The sequence below is a fragment of the Poeciliopsis prolifica genome, unplaced genomic scaffold (assembly GCF_027474105.1).
Source record: "Poeciliopsis prolifica strain line A6 unplaced genomic scaffold, Auburn_PproV2 SCAFFOLD053, whole genome shotgun sequence".
NCBI lineage: Eukaryota > Metazoa > Chordata > Actinopteri > Cyprinodontiformes > Poeciliidae > Poeciliopsis > Poeciliopsis prolifica.
The window spans coordinates 351,547-370,743 of record NW_026562428.1 but is presented as its reverse complement, the minus strand read 5'-3'; the positions used below and the strand labels follow the sequence as shown (position 1 = coordinate 370,743).

The 19,197-nt window shown below is 39.1% G+C and overlaps 1 protein-coding gene across 3 annotated transcripts; it reads left to right on the top strand.

Annotated features, from left to right (window-relative positions):
* The first annotated feature begins 996 nt into the window (after positions 1 to 996).
* cd99 (CD99 molecule) lies at positions 997 to 19,168 on the top strand. 3 transcript variants are annotated; one of them, XM_055059089.1, is made up of 11 exons: positions 997 to 1,215; positions 6,390 to 6,419; positions 8,121 to 8,162; positions 8,285 to 8,323; positions 9,229 to 9,276; positions 9,458 to 9,526; positions 10,910 to 10,942; positions 11,329 to 11,349; positions 15,654 to 15,767; positions 15,865 to 15,921; positions 17,507 to 19,168. In XM_055059089.1, exons 1-11 carry the CDS (start codon positions 1,149 to 1,151, stop codon positions 17,533 to 17,535), a joined length of 549 nt encoding a protein of 182 aa, XP_054915064.1. In that variant the 5' UTR covers positions 997 to 1,148; the 3' UTR covers positions 17,536 to 19,168. The 3 variants fall into 3 exon arrangements, with proteins under 3 accessions (XP_054915064.1, XP_054915063.1, XP_054915065.1); XM_055059088.1 differs by having other exon boundaries at positions 998 to 1,215; positions 15,651 to 15,767; XM_055059090.1 differs by lacking the exons at positions 15,654 to 15,767; positions 15,865 to 15,921; positions 17,507 to 19,168 and adding an exon at positions 12,745 to 13,770 and having other exon boundaries at positions 999 to 1,215.
* Positions 19,169 to 19,197: the final 29 nt, after the last annotated feature.

The following is a 19,197-nucleotide window of genomic DNA, read 5'->3' as shown; positions in this document are numbered from 1 at the left end:
GTTTGGCTGTTGAACTTGACTGTTCCAGGTCACTAACAAGCTAATTTTCTATTAGCCTATAGCTTTACAAATTTTTTACATTACTGTACATTACAATACGTTACACAACATTACCAAGCCACATTAAAACAAACCTTTATCTTGGCTTTTTTTCTTCCTCTTTCTTTTCTCCCTCCCTGAAGGATAAGTCCTTTTTTGAGACATTGTTTTGCTAACATAACTTCTGACCGGCGCTTTGGACGTTTGGATGCTCTGCACAGCAGCTCGTTACTGGCAAAGCATGTGGTACCTAACGTGGCCACTAGAGGGCCCCAAGATCAATTTATTGATTCATTTTTATCAATAAAATAATGATTTCTACATACATTATCAAATATATATTATTGTAAAAAACAAATCAGTTCATAGTGAACTTGTGTGTGATATTATAATGACAGAGAAATTATAAAAAAAAAAAAAAAATAGTTCCACACTGGGGGGCCCCTTAGTGGACTTGGGGCCCAAAGGCTGCTTAGTTTGCTTGTGCTTTGGGCCGGCCCTGTGTTTGACCATTTGCGACAAGCTATGCTAGCTGCATCCTGGAGAGCAAGGAGGTGAAGGGGAGACAGTTTTAACAAATATGCAAAAAGAAAAAGTTTTCTAAAGGTTCCATAAGAACCTTTAAGTGTCTGAGGACTAAAGTTCCCAACAAACATCTGATACCAGAAACAAAACAGCTTTAAAATGTGTGAAAGTTTAAGAATTTACAACCTTTAGGTTTGTGTGTTTTCATTAAAACACAACAGTTTCTTTAACCTTCACTGCCTGTCAGTCAGTCAGAGCGGGATGCTGTTAGACACGTGACGGTGACTGGGAGTGTTACTGGTGTGTTACTGGGAGTGTGTTACTGGGAGTGTGTGACCTGGTGCGTGTTACTGGGAGTGTGTTACTGGGAGTGTGTTGTCCTGCCAGAGAGGGCGTGGGCCAGAACCACGCCCTCTTTGGCTGACACACCCAGCCTGCGTGACTCACGCTGTAACTCTACACCCGGTTCGGTTCGGCTCGGCTCGGCTCAGCGCAGGGAACTTACTGGCGGCCACAAACCGTCGGAGCTCACGCGAACTGGATCAAAACCAGTAAAGACTTGAGTCCCAACACCAGGCTTCAGGATGAACTTTTGTCTGCGGATATTTTCCCTTGTTCTGCTCGTCACTGCGACATTCACGCAGGATGATGGTGAGTTTGCTGTTGGAAACTTTGAGTCTCTTTGTTTGTGGGATGCAGAACGTTTCAGTCTGTTCAGACACACACACACACACACACACACACACACACACACACACACACACACACACACACACACACACACACACACACACACGCAGACAGACAGACAGACAGTGTGTCCGTCAGAAACTTTTATTATCTCAGAGTCGCAGAATGAAGAATGGAGGAAGTGTTAGTTTTCCATCAGTTTTGCTCTCAGCTTCATGCTTCAGTTTTTACAGGTTACATAAATAAAACCACTGAATTGAATAACATCAGTGCATCAACATGGATTACAGTAACACAGCAGCTCCCAGTAGAACAGGAGGATTTAGTATCTGGAGATTTAGTTGGGAGAGTTTTAGTGTTTTGTTCATTCCAAAGCAGAATTTTGAAGTGCAGCCATTTTCTAGTTCATATTGTTATCTGATAAATTACACGCTGTTTGATGTGTTGTGTCTTTTGATATTTTAATCTAATCTCAAGTGTCAGAAGATTGGGACGGATCTTTATTGGAGTCACAAACTTTAAGAATTGAGTTACAAAGTTCCATTTTCAAAGTGAATTGTTAAAAAGTTGTAAAGGTTTATTTCTGATGAGATGAACACAGATCTCTGAATCATCAAATGAAGCACATGACCCTTTAATCTGCGGAAGCATTTAGGAGGAAAATGATTTATTCATCAAAAGTATATTTAAGTTTTTGTACAGAAGAGTTTTGTGTGCAGCTCTTCATTTGTTAAAGGACAAAATGGAAAGAGTTTACAGGTGATCTAGACTAGATGAGTCATGGATCATTCATGAAGCTGAGAGAATAGTTGAGTTTGTTCTTTGTGTCATCAGCATGCTGCCAGAGCTGACATTCTCTGACAATATTTCTTCAAAAAGATATTTCTGCAGGTAGGAGCTCATATCGTCTGTTAGAGGTTCCCGGTTGGTTATGTCTTCACAAGCTGGAGCTAAAAAACATTTTAGTGTCTGACATGGTGAACTGTGACTGTTTTGGATTCTTTGTCATAAGAAATAAAACCTCTGAACTCACAAAATCTGCATAGTCAATAAGTTATAGAACAAGTCTAATATTACAGCTGCTATGTCTCACAAAACCATATATTATATTATTAATAATTTATCAGCTTGAGGCTTAGAGGGATAATGACTTCCTTCAGTAGATTTCTCTGGACATTTGGATGTCCATGGATGTTAACCTTTGTTTTCTGTTTTATTGGGGGAAAGATATGCATCAATTAAAACACTTTTTAGGTAAATCAATCAAATTAGTCTTAATCATGACATTTCCTATAAAAGCTGGCAATACATTTACAGAGGGTCAGCACTGAAGTTCATCCAGCTTTCCTTCTATTGACCGCATACATGCTGCTTCAGAAAGATCTCAACTGATCGTTTATCCAGGTATATTTTGCAGTATTTACGATATTTTTGGATTTTAATTTCTCTGTATGTAAAACTGGATATTTTTTGTTGGCTTGTCTTTATTCAATTCTCCTTTATTTAAAGATTAATAATGATTAATGGAGGAAAAGAGTAGTTCAATTTTTGGAAATAAAGTGTGTTTCAAATCCATAACAATTAGGAACAGAGGATAAAAGAGAGATAAGCTTCTGGTGAAGCTGATATTTGAAATGAACCTCTACATTGAAAGAGACGGACTGAAATCTGGTGAAACCTAAAGGAGAGCAAAGCAATAATGTCCTCTGTGCAGCTGAAAGGCTATTTTTCTTTCAGTCTTACTTTTGGACAGATGTTATGATGTTTAATCATGGATTAACATTAAATTTTGTTAGAATTATTTTTGAATTGAATTAAATTCAGCTTTGTGGTGTTAGTAGCTTCTGCTACTCTGAATCCAAGGTTATCTGTTAGAACATTGCAGTCAGTTTCTCCATCTGTATAGATTCTGTTTCAGTTGTTTCTCTTTGGGGTCGAGATTTCTTTTAGAAATTTGTACTGTTTTTGTGGACTGTCTTCTAGGTGCTTTATTATTAGCTGCAGTGGAGGGAAATGCTTTCTGCTTAAACTTCTGGATTACATCACATCTTTAGCTAAGGTTTACCTTAACACCAGCTTTTTAATAATCTATTTGAAAGATTCCAGCTACTGCAAGAAAGTGCTCTCTTACAAGCCCACCATCTTGGTTTTCCTCATGCTTCATTTATCCTTTGGTCAAAGCCAAAAGGCTGAAGACGAGGCTACAGTCAGTTTTTATTTCCTTGTTTGAGACAAGCCCCATAATGAAAACATGCAACTCCTGTGTAAATGTTGTTTAAAAAGTTTTGACAGTAGATCTGGAAATCAAGATATTTACAGTGAGGCAAGTTTCTCAAGATTTGAACATTATGGATCTCTAGGCTTCTGCCTTGTCTTTCCCCTGGAGCTTGATCCCAGCATGTTGCTTGACCGGTTTTTGCATTTGCTTGGAACAATAAAACTGTCATATGTCTACTACAGAGGAATACTCATGAGTTTTGAACTGCATAACATTTTCATGACATTTTCCACCTGCTGCTATAGAGGCACGCCCAACCGTCCAAACATGTGAACAGTCCGTGGAAACAAAGCAGCTGCCTTTAAGTTCCCTTTGGGATAAATAAAGTATTTTTGATTTTGAATTTAATTGAATTTATTCAGTAGAACATCTGAAAGAAGTGTTCAAGCATCCCCAGACTTAGGTCACCCTGTCGCACCTTCATCTGCAATCCAATCTAAAGACCAGGACCAAAGCAGCTCTGTGATCATGTGAATAATTAAATATAATGTTGGAGATTCTGATCCATTACATGCACCATTGAGCACAGGACTTACACATGACACATAGAAATCAATTTGAAAAGTGACTGCACTTTTGTCTTAACATGTCACAAATGTGACATTATTTAATTTACATTAAATCGAAAGTCATGTTTTGTTATACAAGACCACAATGAAACTAAATTAAATGATGAAGCAATAAAGACCTAGTTTTGCTGTCTCGAAGCAAAATACAGTCAAACAAAAACATGACGTCACTGTAAATAAATATTTTGTTACTATTGTTGTATGCTTGAACATCTTTATGAATCAGTGTGCAAAAACTTTCTAAATTGCTCTATTACATCAATACTCGTTCAAGCAAAATATTTCTATTTATAACAGATACTTTCGCCGCCTTGTTTGCTGAAAGCACCATGCAAATCCCAGAAACTGTACAGCAGAAGCAGGACAAATCCAATCACATCCTGCTTTAAAAAAGGATTTACTACAGATCAGTGTTCACCCTGGCATGGCATGCTCTATTACCTGCATTAGCTTGCTTGTAAAATCTGTCTTCTAAATGCTGAAGACAATTAGAACAATAGACATGAAAACATAACGGGCTCATTGAGCAGCCTGAGCCATGCTGTGACACGGCATAGCGTTCGCCATTTTGGATATGACAGATCTGCCAAAAAAGCTAATCCAAGTAAACTGACCGAACTTGACAAGATGCCATTTGACAAAGTATTTTACATTCTCTCACACACCCTGATTTAATGGGATGTGTGAGGAAGCACCAACACACTAACCACAGTGTTTCTAACATTTTGATGCAATTATTTAATTGATTTGAGGGCTTTCTGAATGAAGAGCATGTTTACATTTGATACTACTGATTCTGATACATTGTTTTTACATTGATATTGATGAACACACACACACCTGGAGGTGTGCATTCATGAACATATTTACACAACTCCATAATTCTATGTGCTTTTGCCATTTCAACAACTTGATTTCTTTTGGTATTTTATTGTAAAGACAATGAGCTTTGATAAATCAGCTACATATTTTTCTGACATTTTTCAGGAAAAACAATTTTTGTTCTCGTATGATATTCTAACTCTGCTATGGACAGTTTAAACAATGTGTGAGAGTCGATACTTCTGGGCAATTTAGTGACATAAGAAATATTTCCTGGTTGTTTAGATGCCAGTTTCTGTCCAGAGATCAAGAAATTCTCCTTGTAAAATTATGTTATTATTTTCTTTCATCCTTGCCTGTGAAACGTCATGCCAACGGATCTGGTTGGTAAAACGGTTGAAACAAGGCCACACAGCACATGAATTGGGACCTTTTATCACTCCACTGGCAAATTCAAGAAAGTAATAACTCAACGTTCAATGAGGCGTCTAATCATGTGTATGATCAGAACCATCTGCAGCCTGGATTCAGACCCGCTATTCTTAAAGTTTGAATGAATATAAGGCTTCAGTGATCATGTTGACTCTCCAGAGCTGGAAATAATTTAGAACAAGTTCTTTTTGGAAACAGAACTTAGCCATAACCAGTGAAGGAAAAATGGTGGTCTCCTAACCCTAACCCTAACCCTAGTTCATAAGCGTTTCTCTTGCTGTTGCTGTGGGAGAGTCAGCTCTTTGGATCCAAAGCTCTCAGCTTTAAATAGTTTGCACCCAGAAAGACTAGCAGAACCCTCTCAGCTTTCAGTGACGACTCATCTATTTAAAGCTGCTCTGCACGTCAGTCATTGCTGCCATGGGAGCCACCAAATAATGATAAGATTTTCTCAACACTGTAGCCATGCACATGTTTCTGTGATTGAGCAGAAAATGAGAGCTGTGTAAGAGGAGTCAGCAATGTATTGCTTAACTGCATAAGAACCACATTTCCATGGACACAGATGTGAGTTCTTCTCTCAGTCTGATACTGTATAGCAGACTAAACCTTTACTTTATATCCAAAGGACCATAAATGCCTGAAGGGTCTAAATGCCAGAAGGTTACACACTAAAAGTGGTGCATATGCCTCTTACTGGTTAGTTGGTGCCCAGATGCTAATGTCATGACATTGTGAGCTTCTGATAGGTTCGTTTACAGCAGTCACAGGAAGGCACTGGTTGAGTCAGGAGGAAAGGCCCAAATTACTGTTAAAGGTTTCTGGAAGCTTAGGGCAGAGAGTTTGAGTTAAAACGAGGAACTGGATGGACATTTCTAGAACAATAAGGAATAAAATGGTCGACATTCATAAGCAAATGGAACAAATGGAAATCATTTTTTTGATCATAATTAAAACTGTAGAATTGATTTTATGTCAGTATATGGAAATGTGTGTAACACTGTAAATCTAACCATGTACTCTTTGTCATACAGGATTTGATCTCTCTGATGCTCTGGGACCAGGTGAGAGACTCTCTGTTTGAGCACATTAGTAATTTAGATGACTGATAGAATCATCAACTCTGCATATGCACTTTTATCCGTTTATCCGTAACACCAGTAAAACCCAAAGAGCAGTCAGAGTCTCCGAAGAAATCTGGAAGTGATGGTTTGTATCTTGGCACGCACCATCTCAGCTTGTGGATGCATTACTTCCTGTTCTTATTTCTGTTTCTGTGCATCTCACACAGAAACAGAAACAAGAACAGGAAGTAATGCATCCAATAAATGCTATCTATCTATCTATCTACATATATATACACAAGGTTTTGCAAAGCAAAGCAATGAAGGTTTTGCTTTCTGCTTAGATGAAGGGAAATGTTAATTCAGAGCAATGTTGCAGGAAACACTAGTTCTGTCTAACGTTGTGTTGCTGATGGTGAGACATCTGATGGTCTCATTTGTTCATCATTGTTTGGTTGAGGTATTGCATGTTATGATAGTTGTTCCTTCTGGTTTTAGATGCTGTGTCGTTGGAAGGATTTTTGTCAGTTCTTATGATAATTATGGCAAAAATGTATTGTTTTATTTTGAATCAAACTGAATTCAGCTTTTAGCTTAGTCAGCTTCTCCTATTGACACTTTGCAACTATGTCACTTAATCACACAAGGCACATGACGGACACGGACACTGAGGGACGAGGTCGTTGAACTGAGCCAATGAGATTGTTTGGCCGCTTTGCAAACTCCAGTCAGTAGAGTGTCAAATTGCATTGTGGCCAGGTTTTCAGATTCCTGAGCAGCATTATCTTTTTAAATAGTTCAGATTTGCTCTAGAAAAAGAAAATCAACCCCCAGCCCTTAACTCCTAACTCTAGTCCTCAGTAAGTGTTTTTGTTCCCAGATCCAGTCTGGATTATGTCTCCACAGTGTTTCCACAGATTTCTGAAGGACTATTAAAGAGTGTGAATGATTTTGGATAGTGAGTGTGACCTGCTGTGTGTGTCTGAGAAGCTACAGAAGTAATACTTCAGAATACTCACACACAGGCTGACATTTGTTCAAGGAAAGGGTGGTGAGGCAAGAAAACCACAGATATACCAGCCTCTCTCTTCTGCACATTATGACCTAGATGTTGTCACAACAGGTTGCTATGACTACCCTTTCATAAATGAAACCACGTGCACTTCTTCATGTAGCTGCAAGGCGTGACGCGTCATCCTGTAGAGAACTCATCTTGTTAAAGCTGAATCAAGGTTTCTGATTGGACAGAAGAACGACCCAATATGGCTGGACGTGGTTTTGTTTTTCTGAACGCTGCAGAACATGTGGACCCAATCATGCAGTGGCTGAGTTTGCTGAACATGTTTTACTGAGAGTACAGTCAGAAGTCATCAGACAAGTTTGAAACTGGACTTTATTTTACCTGAATGCTCAGGTTGCATGAAGTATGTGTTTTTCAGAATGACTGAAAGGCGTTTTGTGCTGCAGGATGAATCTGTTTCCAGATTCAGGTTGTGACAGGTTGTGTGATCACATAGAAAAATCCCTGCAATGTTAATAGTTCTCCTGTCCTCAGGTGGGCTGGACCTCTCCAAAGGTCCAGCCCACCAGGTAAGACACAAATCTGCTTCCCAGAAACTTTCCTAACACCCGTCCAACAATGGATTCATTACCTTTAGCCATTTATTAGGTCATTATTAACTTCTGTTTTTATTTGTATAGATCCAACACCTGCACCCAAAAAGCCAAGTTCTGGAGATTCTGGTAGGCTCGGGTTTCATTTCTCTACACTTACTGCGTGTCGACAGCTGAAAGCTAAACTGGAACCAGGTCTTACCTGTTTACATGTTGGCAAAGTGTCCTGATGGGTGTGTGTTCTGCTGCAGGTGGCTTTGGGTTCGACCTGGAAGACGCTCTCAAACCAGGTAGACCATGAAAAAATCCTGACACACCTGGAGCTTTCCCACATTTACAGATTCTTGGGGGAGAAAAGAGATGAGATGGAGAATCTTTCATATTTAGAATCACTACTGTACATCAAGGCAACTGTTGTATGAAGTCAGTTGTCTTTGTTGCAGTTGCTGGACAAAAATCACATCAATTTGCTCTCAGTGTCATGTCATCTGTCTCTTCTTGTCTCAAACGAACATTAACATTTAAAACTGAATCCTCGTTCCAGAATCATTTCCTTTTGTGATAGACTTCCCTTCTCTAACTTTATGATATGTGTACAGCCTTAAACCAAATACGTTGTTTCTCAACAGTTATATGTTAAACCATTGACCAATCATGTTACTTCGTGGATGTCTGCAGTTCTGGACCTTTCGACAGGAATAACAGTCAATTAAAGCTGTTATTCCTTGATTTCATTGATTGTTTTTTTATGACATTTGATATTAATACTTTTGTTTTCAATGTACCATTTCAACTTTATTTGTACCTACAGCTGAAGTGCTGCATGTTCGTCTTCAGATCATTATCTTATGTTGTAGCTAATATCGCACAATTGATACATAAAACAAATGAAAAAATATCTTTATTGGTCTAAACACAATTCTTAAAACAGACTAAATTCACTTTCTAGAGCTAAAAACAGCTTTTAAGAAATCCATGATTGTTACCTTCACATACTTTGTTAAAGGATGCTTTCCTTCTATATGGTCACATGATGAAGGTTTTTCACTGTTTCCTAGAAACGAGTAGTGGCTCAACTTATCCAGTCATAAAAATATTGAAGTATTCCCCATCAACTCCCACGGTGGGACAGATATTTGGCTCTTCCTCTCATTGCTGGCTTATTCAGATCTTGATGACCCTCTTGTCTCTGCAGGCCCCACTGAGAAACCAAGGAACCCTGGGTACAATCCAAGTGGTGGAGGTGAGCGGACATTAGATCCAGCTGGCTGGTGTAGCAGCCTTATCTACTCACTGTGGTTCAGAACTAGAGCCGTGAAGCCGAGTTCACACAAAGCAAAGACTAAAAGACCAATATGAGCCTTGGAAACGTAGACGTGTCCTGAACTCAAGCATGGACCTGAACTGCTCTGTTTTCCTTCCAGGAGGAGGAAGTTTTGATGATTCTGACCTGGGGGATGTTAGCAAGGATGGTTACAAGCCTGATGATTCAGGTAGGACCACATGAATGTCTACCGGCTTGAGAAGCTGATAGTGGATGATCTGCTGTGGTTTGAGGATCTCATGCTTCCAGCCTGGTTTTACCATGTGGACTGATGGTCCAAGGCTGGAGATGAGCATTTCTGTGAGATTTGGTACCATGTGTGGCAGTGACACAACTGAAACAACATTTTGACATATAAAGAGAATAAAGAGACAAACACAATTATTCTCACACACCCAGAACAAAGTTTTAATTCAGGATTCAGATGAAATGGTAGAAATGTCCTAAAAGCAAAACCTGATATTCCCATGATCCCAGTCAAGGTGCCGCCTCTTCCTTCCATATGCTATTTGCCTATCGGCACAAAATGCCAGAAGGAGCATTGATAGTTCTGTTAGTGCTAAGACATGATAATAATTCAATTCAAAAATGCTTTATTGATCCCAAAGGGAAATCAAATGTTGTAACTCATTAATTCAAAGTCTTCTAGGAGTTATTGCACGGTTCTCTTGTATCTGCATTACAGATACCAGAAGCCTCTGGTCAGGGCTGTTCATAACTTTCTTGATTTTATGAAGAATCCTTTCTTGTATAATCCTCTCCAGAATAATCCCTAAAATAGAACCAGAACAGAACCAGAGCAGAACCAGCCATCTTTATCAGGCTGTTGACCATTTTTAGGTCCCTGGTTCTGGTACCAGTGCCCCAATAGTAGATGACAGATTACATGATTCTCTCAACAACAGACTGACAGATAATCTGCAGCATCTGGCTGCAAACCTTGAAGGATCTTAGCTTCCTCAAGAAGTCCAGTCTGCTCTGTCCCTTCTTATAGACGCTTCACTGTTGTGTCTCCAGTCCAGTCCGTTGTCCAGATGAACACCAAGATATTTATATTCCTCAACCACTTCCACTTCTTTTCCCGTGATGGAAACAGGGTTGATCTAATCCTGTTTCTCTGGAAATCATCAATCATCTCCTTTGTTTTGTTCACATTTAAGATGAGTTGATTGTTTCCACACCAATCAACACAAAGCGATCCACCAGCTCTCGGTACTCAGCCTCTTGTCCATCTCTGACACACCTGCAGAGTCATCTTAATATTTTTATAGATGACAGAAGCCAGACTTGTGGAAGGAGTTTGAAGTGTAGAGTGAAAAGGAACGCTGAGAGAACAGGGCCCTGTGGTGCTCCTGTGTAGCTGATCAGCTGGTTGGACACACAGTCCTTCAGTGTCACAAACTGTGGTCTGTCTGTCAGGTAGTTATAGATCAATCTAAAGTGCAAACTTTAGTTTTCTCAAAGAAAACAAAACAGCTTAACTTTTGCTTCTTCCTTTCATCCAGAAGCTAAAAATCTCTAACTTGATAAACTTTACTTCTTCTGCATTCAGGCCGTGCAGTGAACCCTGGCTATGATGACCAAGGTAAGTTCCTGTGCTTCTGCTTTGGTTTGTACCACAGTTCTGCTCTTTAGCGCTGATGCTATCAGCTGTAACACTGCTAGGTTTTGCTGAGATGACTGAGCAGGAATGTCAGTGCTGAAGATCACAATTGAAGAGTGAGATGTGAAACTTTTAAGCCACTCTATTTTACTTTGCTGCCAAGAGTCTGCTTTGATCAATAGTTCTCCAGGATGTAGTCTGTCTGCCGGATCATCAGACATCATCAGAGGATGAATGACTTTTAGCATTTCACCATTTGGAAGCCTTTAGTCTTTATCTGATCATATTGACTTTCATTGAATGTGCTCTTACCTGAATATTATGGGTAGAACAACACAGACTGACTTGGTTTCTGGTTTTTTTCACAGGTGGAGCTGATAATTCTCAAGGTAAACCTCTTCTATAAATGAGTTGTAAACTGATCAAATCAGCATTTAGAAAGAGGAACCACTTATTGGATCATTTTTTGTCATAAAAAAAAGGAGCCCAGATAAAATCTGTGCTTCTTGAACTTCTGTAAAGGTTTAAGAACTTCTTTTTTTGAAGGTTTTATTGGCTCTAGTGCTCTTTATTTGATAGTGAATTGACAGAAAAATAAGTAATGAGAGAATAGGCAAGACACGGGGCCAAGATTACCAGGCTGGGAATTGAACCTGCAACAGCTGTATCCAGACCTAAGGCCTCTTTATGTGGGTTGTGGTTAACCCCTGCACCACCGCAGCACCTGCAAAGTTTAAGAACTTCTTCAACTTCTGCATTAAATTGATGTATTTTCTCTGATTTTAGGTGATACATCATCACAGTTAGCAGAAATTAATGCCTGGTTTTGACATATAGAATATGTAGCATGTAGATGTTCATTGAGTGTCTTTCACTCTGAGACCCCAAAATTAAAATAAATAAATAAATCAAGAAATCTAGCTTAGGCAGTTTTGCAGGAACTCCTGTTTAAACTCTTCAGAACTACCTAAACTTTAATTTATTCAAAAGAGAAATAAAATGTTGTAACTTATCATATCAGCAAAGTATTTTCAAAGCGTCGTTATGGATCCGGATGCTGGTGCTCTTTAAATCTCTGGGCTTATCGGCAGATAAATGTAGGAGTTGTAAGCAGCACCACAGTCCTTGAGAACAAGTCCTTGAGTCCTTGTTCTCAAGGACTGTGGTGCTGCTCTGTCCCCATGACGCCAGTGTGAGGGTGTGAATACTTTCATCAGGGTGTGAATTTGCTGAAACTCATACTTCTCCTCCCTAAACTTACTGAGTCTATAAGACGCTTGACCTTTTTATTTCCCCAAGTCTTGATGAGCTCCAGCAGCAGCCCCAGCAGAAGCTGCTGCGTTTTCATGCTGTTTTCTGCAGCACAGCATTATGTGCAGAAAAATTGCAGCGTGCAGCTGAGAGCTCCTTCTTCCTGCCTTTGTGTGTGTAAACTCTCTTTGGGCACCTTGATGGTTTCCTGTTGAATCTGTGTTTTCTGGAGTGTTTTTTGGGAGCTTCTTGTTTCTCTTCTAACAGGATATATTTAACAGCTTATTGTTTTCCTCACTCACCCAGAACAATGTTCTAATAGCTTCTCTGTGAAGGCTGAGCAGGAATCTTTGTGTATTAAGTCTGTTTGTCTGATTACCAGGCAGTGACTGTGAGTTGGTGGTTCCGTCTTAGTTTCATTCAGTTTTTCCTCCAGAGATGGAGGTGGTGTGAGGCTCAGTTCAGTTTGATGTTGCCAGCCCTGGTCTGGTTTGTCGTAGCTAAATCCCTGCTTCGATTGTGTGTCGTTGCAGATCCAGACCTTCTGTGGGGCCAAATCCTGAAGATGCTAAATGCTAACATGCCAGAGGAATTCTTTATGTGGATGTCCAACTTAATGAAAGTTTTAAACCCCCTGTTAGAGAGGGCTATGGAGCTCCTGCAGAATCTGCCATGAGCATTAGTTAGACCCACGCTGTTGGCTTGCAGAACCATCTCTGCTTCGGATCTGCAGTTGAAACCAGATGTTCACATACAACCAATAAAAAATACCAACAAATTTGTTTTTCACTGTTTGAAATTAAATCTGACTAAATTTTTCTTGCTGTAGTTTAGTTAGAATTAGTATCATTATTTCTATTTGCTAAGTGACAGAAAAGCTGGTGAGAACATTTTTTTAGAGATTTTTTTTTTCAAATTCAATAGTTTGCATACATTTTTATGGTCTTTTCAACTCCAGCAAAATGTTGTGAGTTTGTGGGAAGATACGGAAACGTTTCCCTCAAATTGTACATTTTAAAAGACCTGATGCTAAACAAACGTATGTAAACTTTTTAATTTGAGGAGAGTTGCAAAAATTTTCTAAATTTTAATGAAAGTTATAAACCCCCTGTTAAGTTTCGTGGCTGTTAGCAAATGGAAATAATGCTAATGCTAACTGGACCTAAAACAAGAAAAGTTTGGTGAGATGAAACTTCAGACAATGATAAAAATGAATGTGTTAGTTGATGTAAATATCTGGTTCCAGCTGTAGCTTGACTGCACTTTTCTTCTGTGATTTTTGTTGGGTTGTTTTTTCTGCGGTTAAAATGAGAAGTTCCTCTCAGATTTTGCTACAATAAGCTGCGTTATGTGCAACAGACATTTTCCTATCTGGCCACTGGGTTTTGGACTGTGGGACCGCCCTGCACTTTCATATATTTTTATCCCTTTCTTTATAGAGAGGATGTATTGTAAAAAAAGACAAAACAATCCTGACAATTTGGTGGGACTCAGACTTTGTTACATCTGTTTTGTTTTGAAAATAAACTAACCACTACTTGTGGTGTTAAATATGGTTATTCATGTATCAGGGTTTTGTTTTGATTTCCAGCTTTTGCAAACTGATTTTAGCTCATTTCTATTTCCAGAGTGAAATGTGAGACAAATGCTGATTCAGCAGAACTTTTAGCCCAGCAGCTGGGCCCTTTCTAACTTAAGTTAGAACTTTTTGTTTTTCCTTAACTTAAAGTTCAGTCCTACAAATGAAACCAGCTGCTTAGATCCATTAATAAGCTTTTATGTTGCTGCTCCTTCCTGTGGCTTCTAAAAGCAGAGGCTGTCTGGTGAAAACGTAGCTGACTATAAATGTGGCTTTTGTTTAGTTTATATGTTCTGCTGCCCTGGTTTCATGACTGAAATGCCTCATGTCTGCTGATCTGTTGCCTCACCTTGGATCCCTGTGAATTAGCAGCCTGAGCTCATTCTGATCATAGTCAGCGTTCAGACTGCTCATTTCTGTCTGCTTGATGTGTTCTCCTATGAACACGAATCAAGAGTTTCATCAAAGTTTTTGCACTTATACTTTGAATCTTGAATTCATTATTTTTGCAATAAAACATTGCTGTGGAATTTTCAGTTTGTTCCTTGACATTGCATAGTTCAAACATTTAATCCAGACAAACGTCTATGGATTTATGTCATTGATGGCAAGAGGTGATTAAGAACTGTATTGTGAAAAAAGGGATATTTTTCTTACAAGCCTGAAAAGTGTGGCATGCTAAAATTAGGTGTCCTGCTGGGAGGAATCTCTAGTTGTCGTCTGCAGCCTCCAACAAGTTTTCTTCCAGGATTTTCCATCCATCTATCACTTCTGACATGCATAGAAGTTTCCCCACAGCATGATAGCTCCTCAACAAAGCAATATTCAGGCCGAAAAGATCAAACTGTGTCTTGGCTGATTCCCTGATCGATGCTCTCAGTAGCTGTGTTCCCATCACAAAACTTTGTCAAATTCTGTTCCCATTAAATAAGAAAAATGAGAATTAAAATGCCACTTGAATAAATGTGGTCATCCATGCATCCATTTTCTGTTCATCCTCATCTCTAAAGGGGTCTGGAGTTGCTGCTGCCTCTCCAGCTACGTTCCGGGCGAGAGGCGGGTCACCTGGACAGGTTGCCAGTCTGTCGCAGGGCTAAATTTGGTCATGCAATAAGTAATTAAAAGGGAGTTTGAATACAATTACATGCCACAATTATCAGATATTTGGGAAATAACTTCACAGCGATGCAGATGAAATCCTGAAAGCTTCCACTTGATGAATGCGAATGTGTGTGGAAATGGCTGTAAATGAAACAAGGTTAAAACAATTTCCTGTTCTAAGGGTTTTTGTTGACAATGTAGCAATTACTGCAGATTTCCTATTACTATGGAGATGTTAAAAGACTAGAGAGCCATTCTGCAGCTGGGAGGGAGCAGCTATAACCAAGTTTTGCTCAAGATCCAGAACCAGACAGAACCCGCACAGGCGCTCGGTTTGTGTGGGAAATCTGGAGTTTATGCTGAGAGCAGATGCCGAAGGTTCCTCAGCAGTAAGTCATTCTGTAAGCTGCTCTGCTTTTCATGTGGGGGCAACTCCCTTTGTTAGCACAGAGAGTCATCACAAGACACGCATGACTCATGAGCGAGTCAAGGCCCTGCAGCCTGGTACTGCCCACTTCCTGTTTTTAGTACTATATTTACTTCCCTCTTGTGGATAATATGTGTCACTGCTAGAATGAACTGACAAAAGAAAACGTTTAGTTGTGAAACTATATGTCACTTTTTCAATGAAGTTTAGAAGGTGAATATAATTCTTATCATGCTATCAGTTTCTTCAGTCCTTATTAAAGCAAAAATGAATAAATTATGTCAAATTATTCTAAGATGAATGGAATCTTAACAGAACATTTTTCTCTGCAGCAGGAGGTTCCGGACCTATTGCAGGAATCATTAGTGCTGTAGGTGTCGCTCTGGTTGGAGCTGCATCCAGTTACTTTGCTTATCAGAAGAAGAAGCTCTGCTTCAAGCTGCAGGGAGGTCAGTGGTCTCTGCATTTCTTCTGAACAGTCACACATAGTGGAAGCTGCTGGACCACAGCGACATTCTGGTTCTAATCCAGGTTTGACTTGTTCAGGTGCAGATCCAGAGAAAGGTCACCAAGGAGGTCAGTCCAACCCAGGAGACAACCAGAGTGAGTAACTGTGGATTTTCACATTGTCAAGAACTTCTAATGCAATATTGGTTCTGGAGTTCATATAGTGGTTTCCATCCACAAACACACCAACCTTCAATTATATATTATCCAGAAGGCCAAAGGTCATACTTCACAAAAGGTTTATATTTCATAATGCAACCAGTTTGCTTTGGTGTACTGATCTAATAAAGTTTAAGAAAATATACTTTTGAAAGGCAAAGATTGCTCTGGCAAATATGGACAACCAGCTTCTTTGTTTGGTATGTCACTGCAGAAACTGTGAAATAAACTGAACATAAATTAAAAAAAATATTTATTTACAATCAAATAATTACATATAATCTAGGATTATTTTAACAACTACTATAAATTCTACCCTTTAGTAATTAATTATGTAAAGAAACAAAAGAGGAATCTATCTGAGAAGAAATTGTCTATGAATGGGAGACAGTACAAAGGAGAATGTTTTCCTTGTGGCTTTGTTCTGGGTTTCTAAGACAAACCAACACAAATACATCCCATTACAGCTGAGAAAACAAAATCTAAACGAAAAACTAAAACTGCTAAATTCCCTGACTGGCCAAAAAAACAGGAAAGAAATGAGTTCAAGGAAACTTTAAACACTAACATGCAAAACATGCAAAATTTATAAAAACAGCATACAGTCAACAACTAAGAAACCAGAAACAAACATTACATATGAAGAGAGCCATCATCAAAATCATCAATACACTTCAAATATGTTGGTCAAGGTTCCAGTTATTATGGTCCAAAAGCAACTCTGACCCGGTGGGTTCCAGTCAGCCATGTCAGAAAAATGCCCAGTGGAAAAAGTGACTCAGCACTGGAGCTCTGAGCTTCCCTGCAGTTCCCTGAGGAGGAGGAAGTGGCTCCAGGTGTGACAGCAGGCTTGCTAACAAAGAGAAGCAAAGGTTGTCCTCCAGCATGAGGACCCGGGGACTCAGTGGACAACACTGACCACAACACCAGAGTTTTGGATCTTTCCTGGAGAGATTTTGACCCAAACTATTGAGGTGCTCTGTGACATTTGCAGTTTGGCTGCATGTTTATGGATTCTTATTTACATTTTGTCTTGTTAGTTTGAATCAGTGTAACAGCTGTAAAACAGGATCAGGAATCAGGATCTGCTTGAGTTTATTCCTGTAAAACACAATGTGGGACACAGTCAAGCAGCTCAGGCGTCTGCATTGTGGGAGACGTTTCCTGCTTTTTATTCAGGAAAAAATTTGACTTCAAAGGACGTATTGATCCAAAAGCAACTTTTGATCTTTAGCATATCAGGGCCACATTAGCAGAATATCCCAAAAGGTTTTTCGGATCAGATGCTAATTGGCAACTGATCCAAAGCTGCTGGATCACAGCTTTCCAAAGTTTTGGTTACAATTATTCCACCTAAACCCAGAAACCTGCCTTGACACCAATGGCAAGAACCTGGAGGAAACTAACCAACTCGTCATCATGAAAGATTTGAAAACAGTTTGGATGTGAGCAGCCTGACACCTACTGGTGAGCAGTAGGTAGCCTTTGTGATTCATTTCTCTTTTTCCTTTTTGCTTTTCAGTTTTTAGTAACCTGCTCCGGAACAACTAGATGCTGAATCGGAACTTGATCCAACTTTTCAGCCAACAATCTTTGGTACAGAAAAGATCCACAAGTTCCACCAACGCCTGCAGAACAAAATGACAGCCAGCTTATCTTACTCTGAGCTTCAGCAACAGTCAGAATATAATTTTTTGTAATGATTTCAGGGCTTTATGTTGACGTGTTCTGACTTTATGTTACTCTTGTAAACTTCATTTTTGTCTTTTTCATGTTTGCTAAGCTGTTGGTTTGATGTAATGAGTCACAGCAGGAAATCTGTTTGCTGCAGTATCTTCCATAAAAACCTTGCACCCATCAGGAAAGGAGGCTTGTGGCGTTGGCTTCTGTTTATGTGGAGTATCTAAACTCACCTCCCTCAAAGATGAGGAAACAGAAGTAACCTGAACATTTATTATAACATGATATAACACCTGAACATGATGTGTGACTCATTGAAAGGTTTGCAGTTTCACAGGACACTGATCATAAGTGTTTTATGCAGCTTGGTGGGAATCCCACTGAAGGAGCTTTAATGTAAACTGATTGTCGTGTAACCAAAGGCTGAATGAAAATGCAAATAGTAAATGTACAGAATTGAATTCTGTATGTGAGGGACCTTTAGAAAAGCACAGAGCTCTGCACTGTTCTACAGAAGCATTTAGCTGTTAGAGCTGGACTTTAAGTAAAGCTGCAGTATCTGCATATAACAAGAAACTTTCTGGTTATAATGACAAATAAGTCTTATTCCTCAAAGTGTTGTTTTGTTGTTACGATCTTGTATCTAAAAGGCTGGAAACTTTCTTGTTGTGACGAGATGCTACTGCTTTATTTCCTGGCTGTGGAAGTGAATTATTTCTGAACTGTTTGAAACGACCAGCCCTAGTTGTAATGCTGCACTCTCCGTTTAGTTTAGTTTTTCTTTTCTAAACCGTTTTCACTGTTTCCTGGTGGATTTTAAACACACCAAACTAGATGTGTAGAGTAGCTGCTTGGTTAAGCTGACTAACTAGCTGCTAACATGTTAATAGCCAGACTAACTAGCAGCCAGTTAGCTACTCGCTAACATTTTAGCTGCAACAAAGACATAATGCTAAAGGCCATTTTTAGGGGATTGTTTTCTTGTTTTTTAGTTGAAAAATTAAGTACAGACACCTAAAAAAATGTTTTTTTATCTAACAGTTGGGTATTTTTTTTATTAAGCTTTTCATATAAGATATAAATGCTTTAGCTTTTAGGTCGTCCTTTTTGGTTCTGCTGATTTATATGAAACATTGATGTTCGCTGAGGTTCTGCTTCCTTGTTGAATCTTATTGCTTCTCTTTTGGTTGAGCAGTTGCTGCTGTCTGTGTTTGGTGCCTTGTAATCTGATAGTGAAGGACGTGATGTTGCAGAACGTCTTCATTATGAAATAGAAAAACAAGCTGCATCTCTATGTGCTGTAAATAATCCACTCCTTTAGATTTGAGTTCTATGACTTGTTCTGTCAGCTAAACCATCAGTTTAAAGTGTTTTGTTATTTTAAACTTATGTCTGTTTTACCTACATTGACATTGTGCAGGTCTGTTACTGGAATACAAAATGCATGATGTGTCATAGGATTTCTGGTGTGTACATGTTTTTAATAAAGTGTTATTATACACTATTTTAGTGTTGTTTACTTCTGTTAGTACA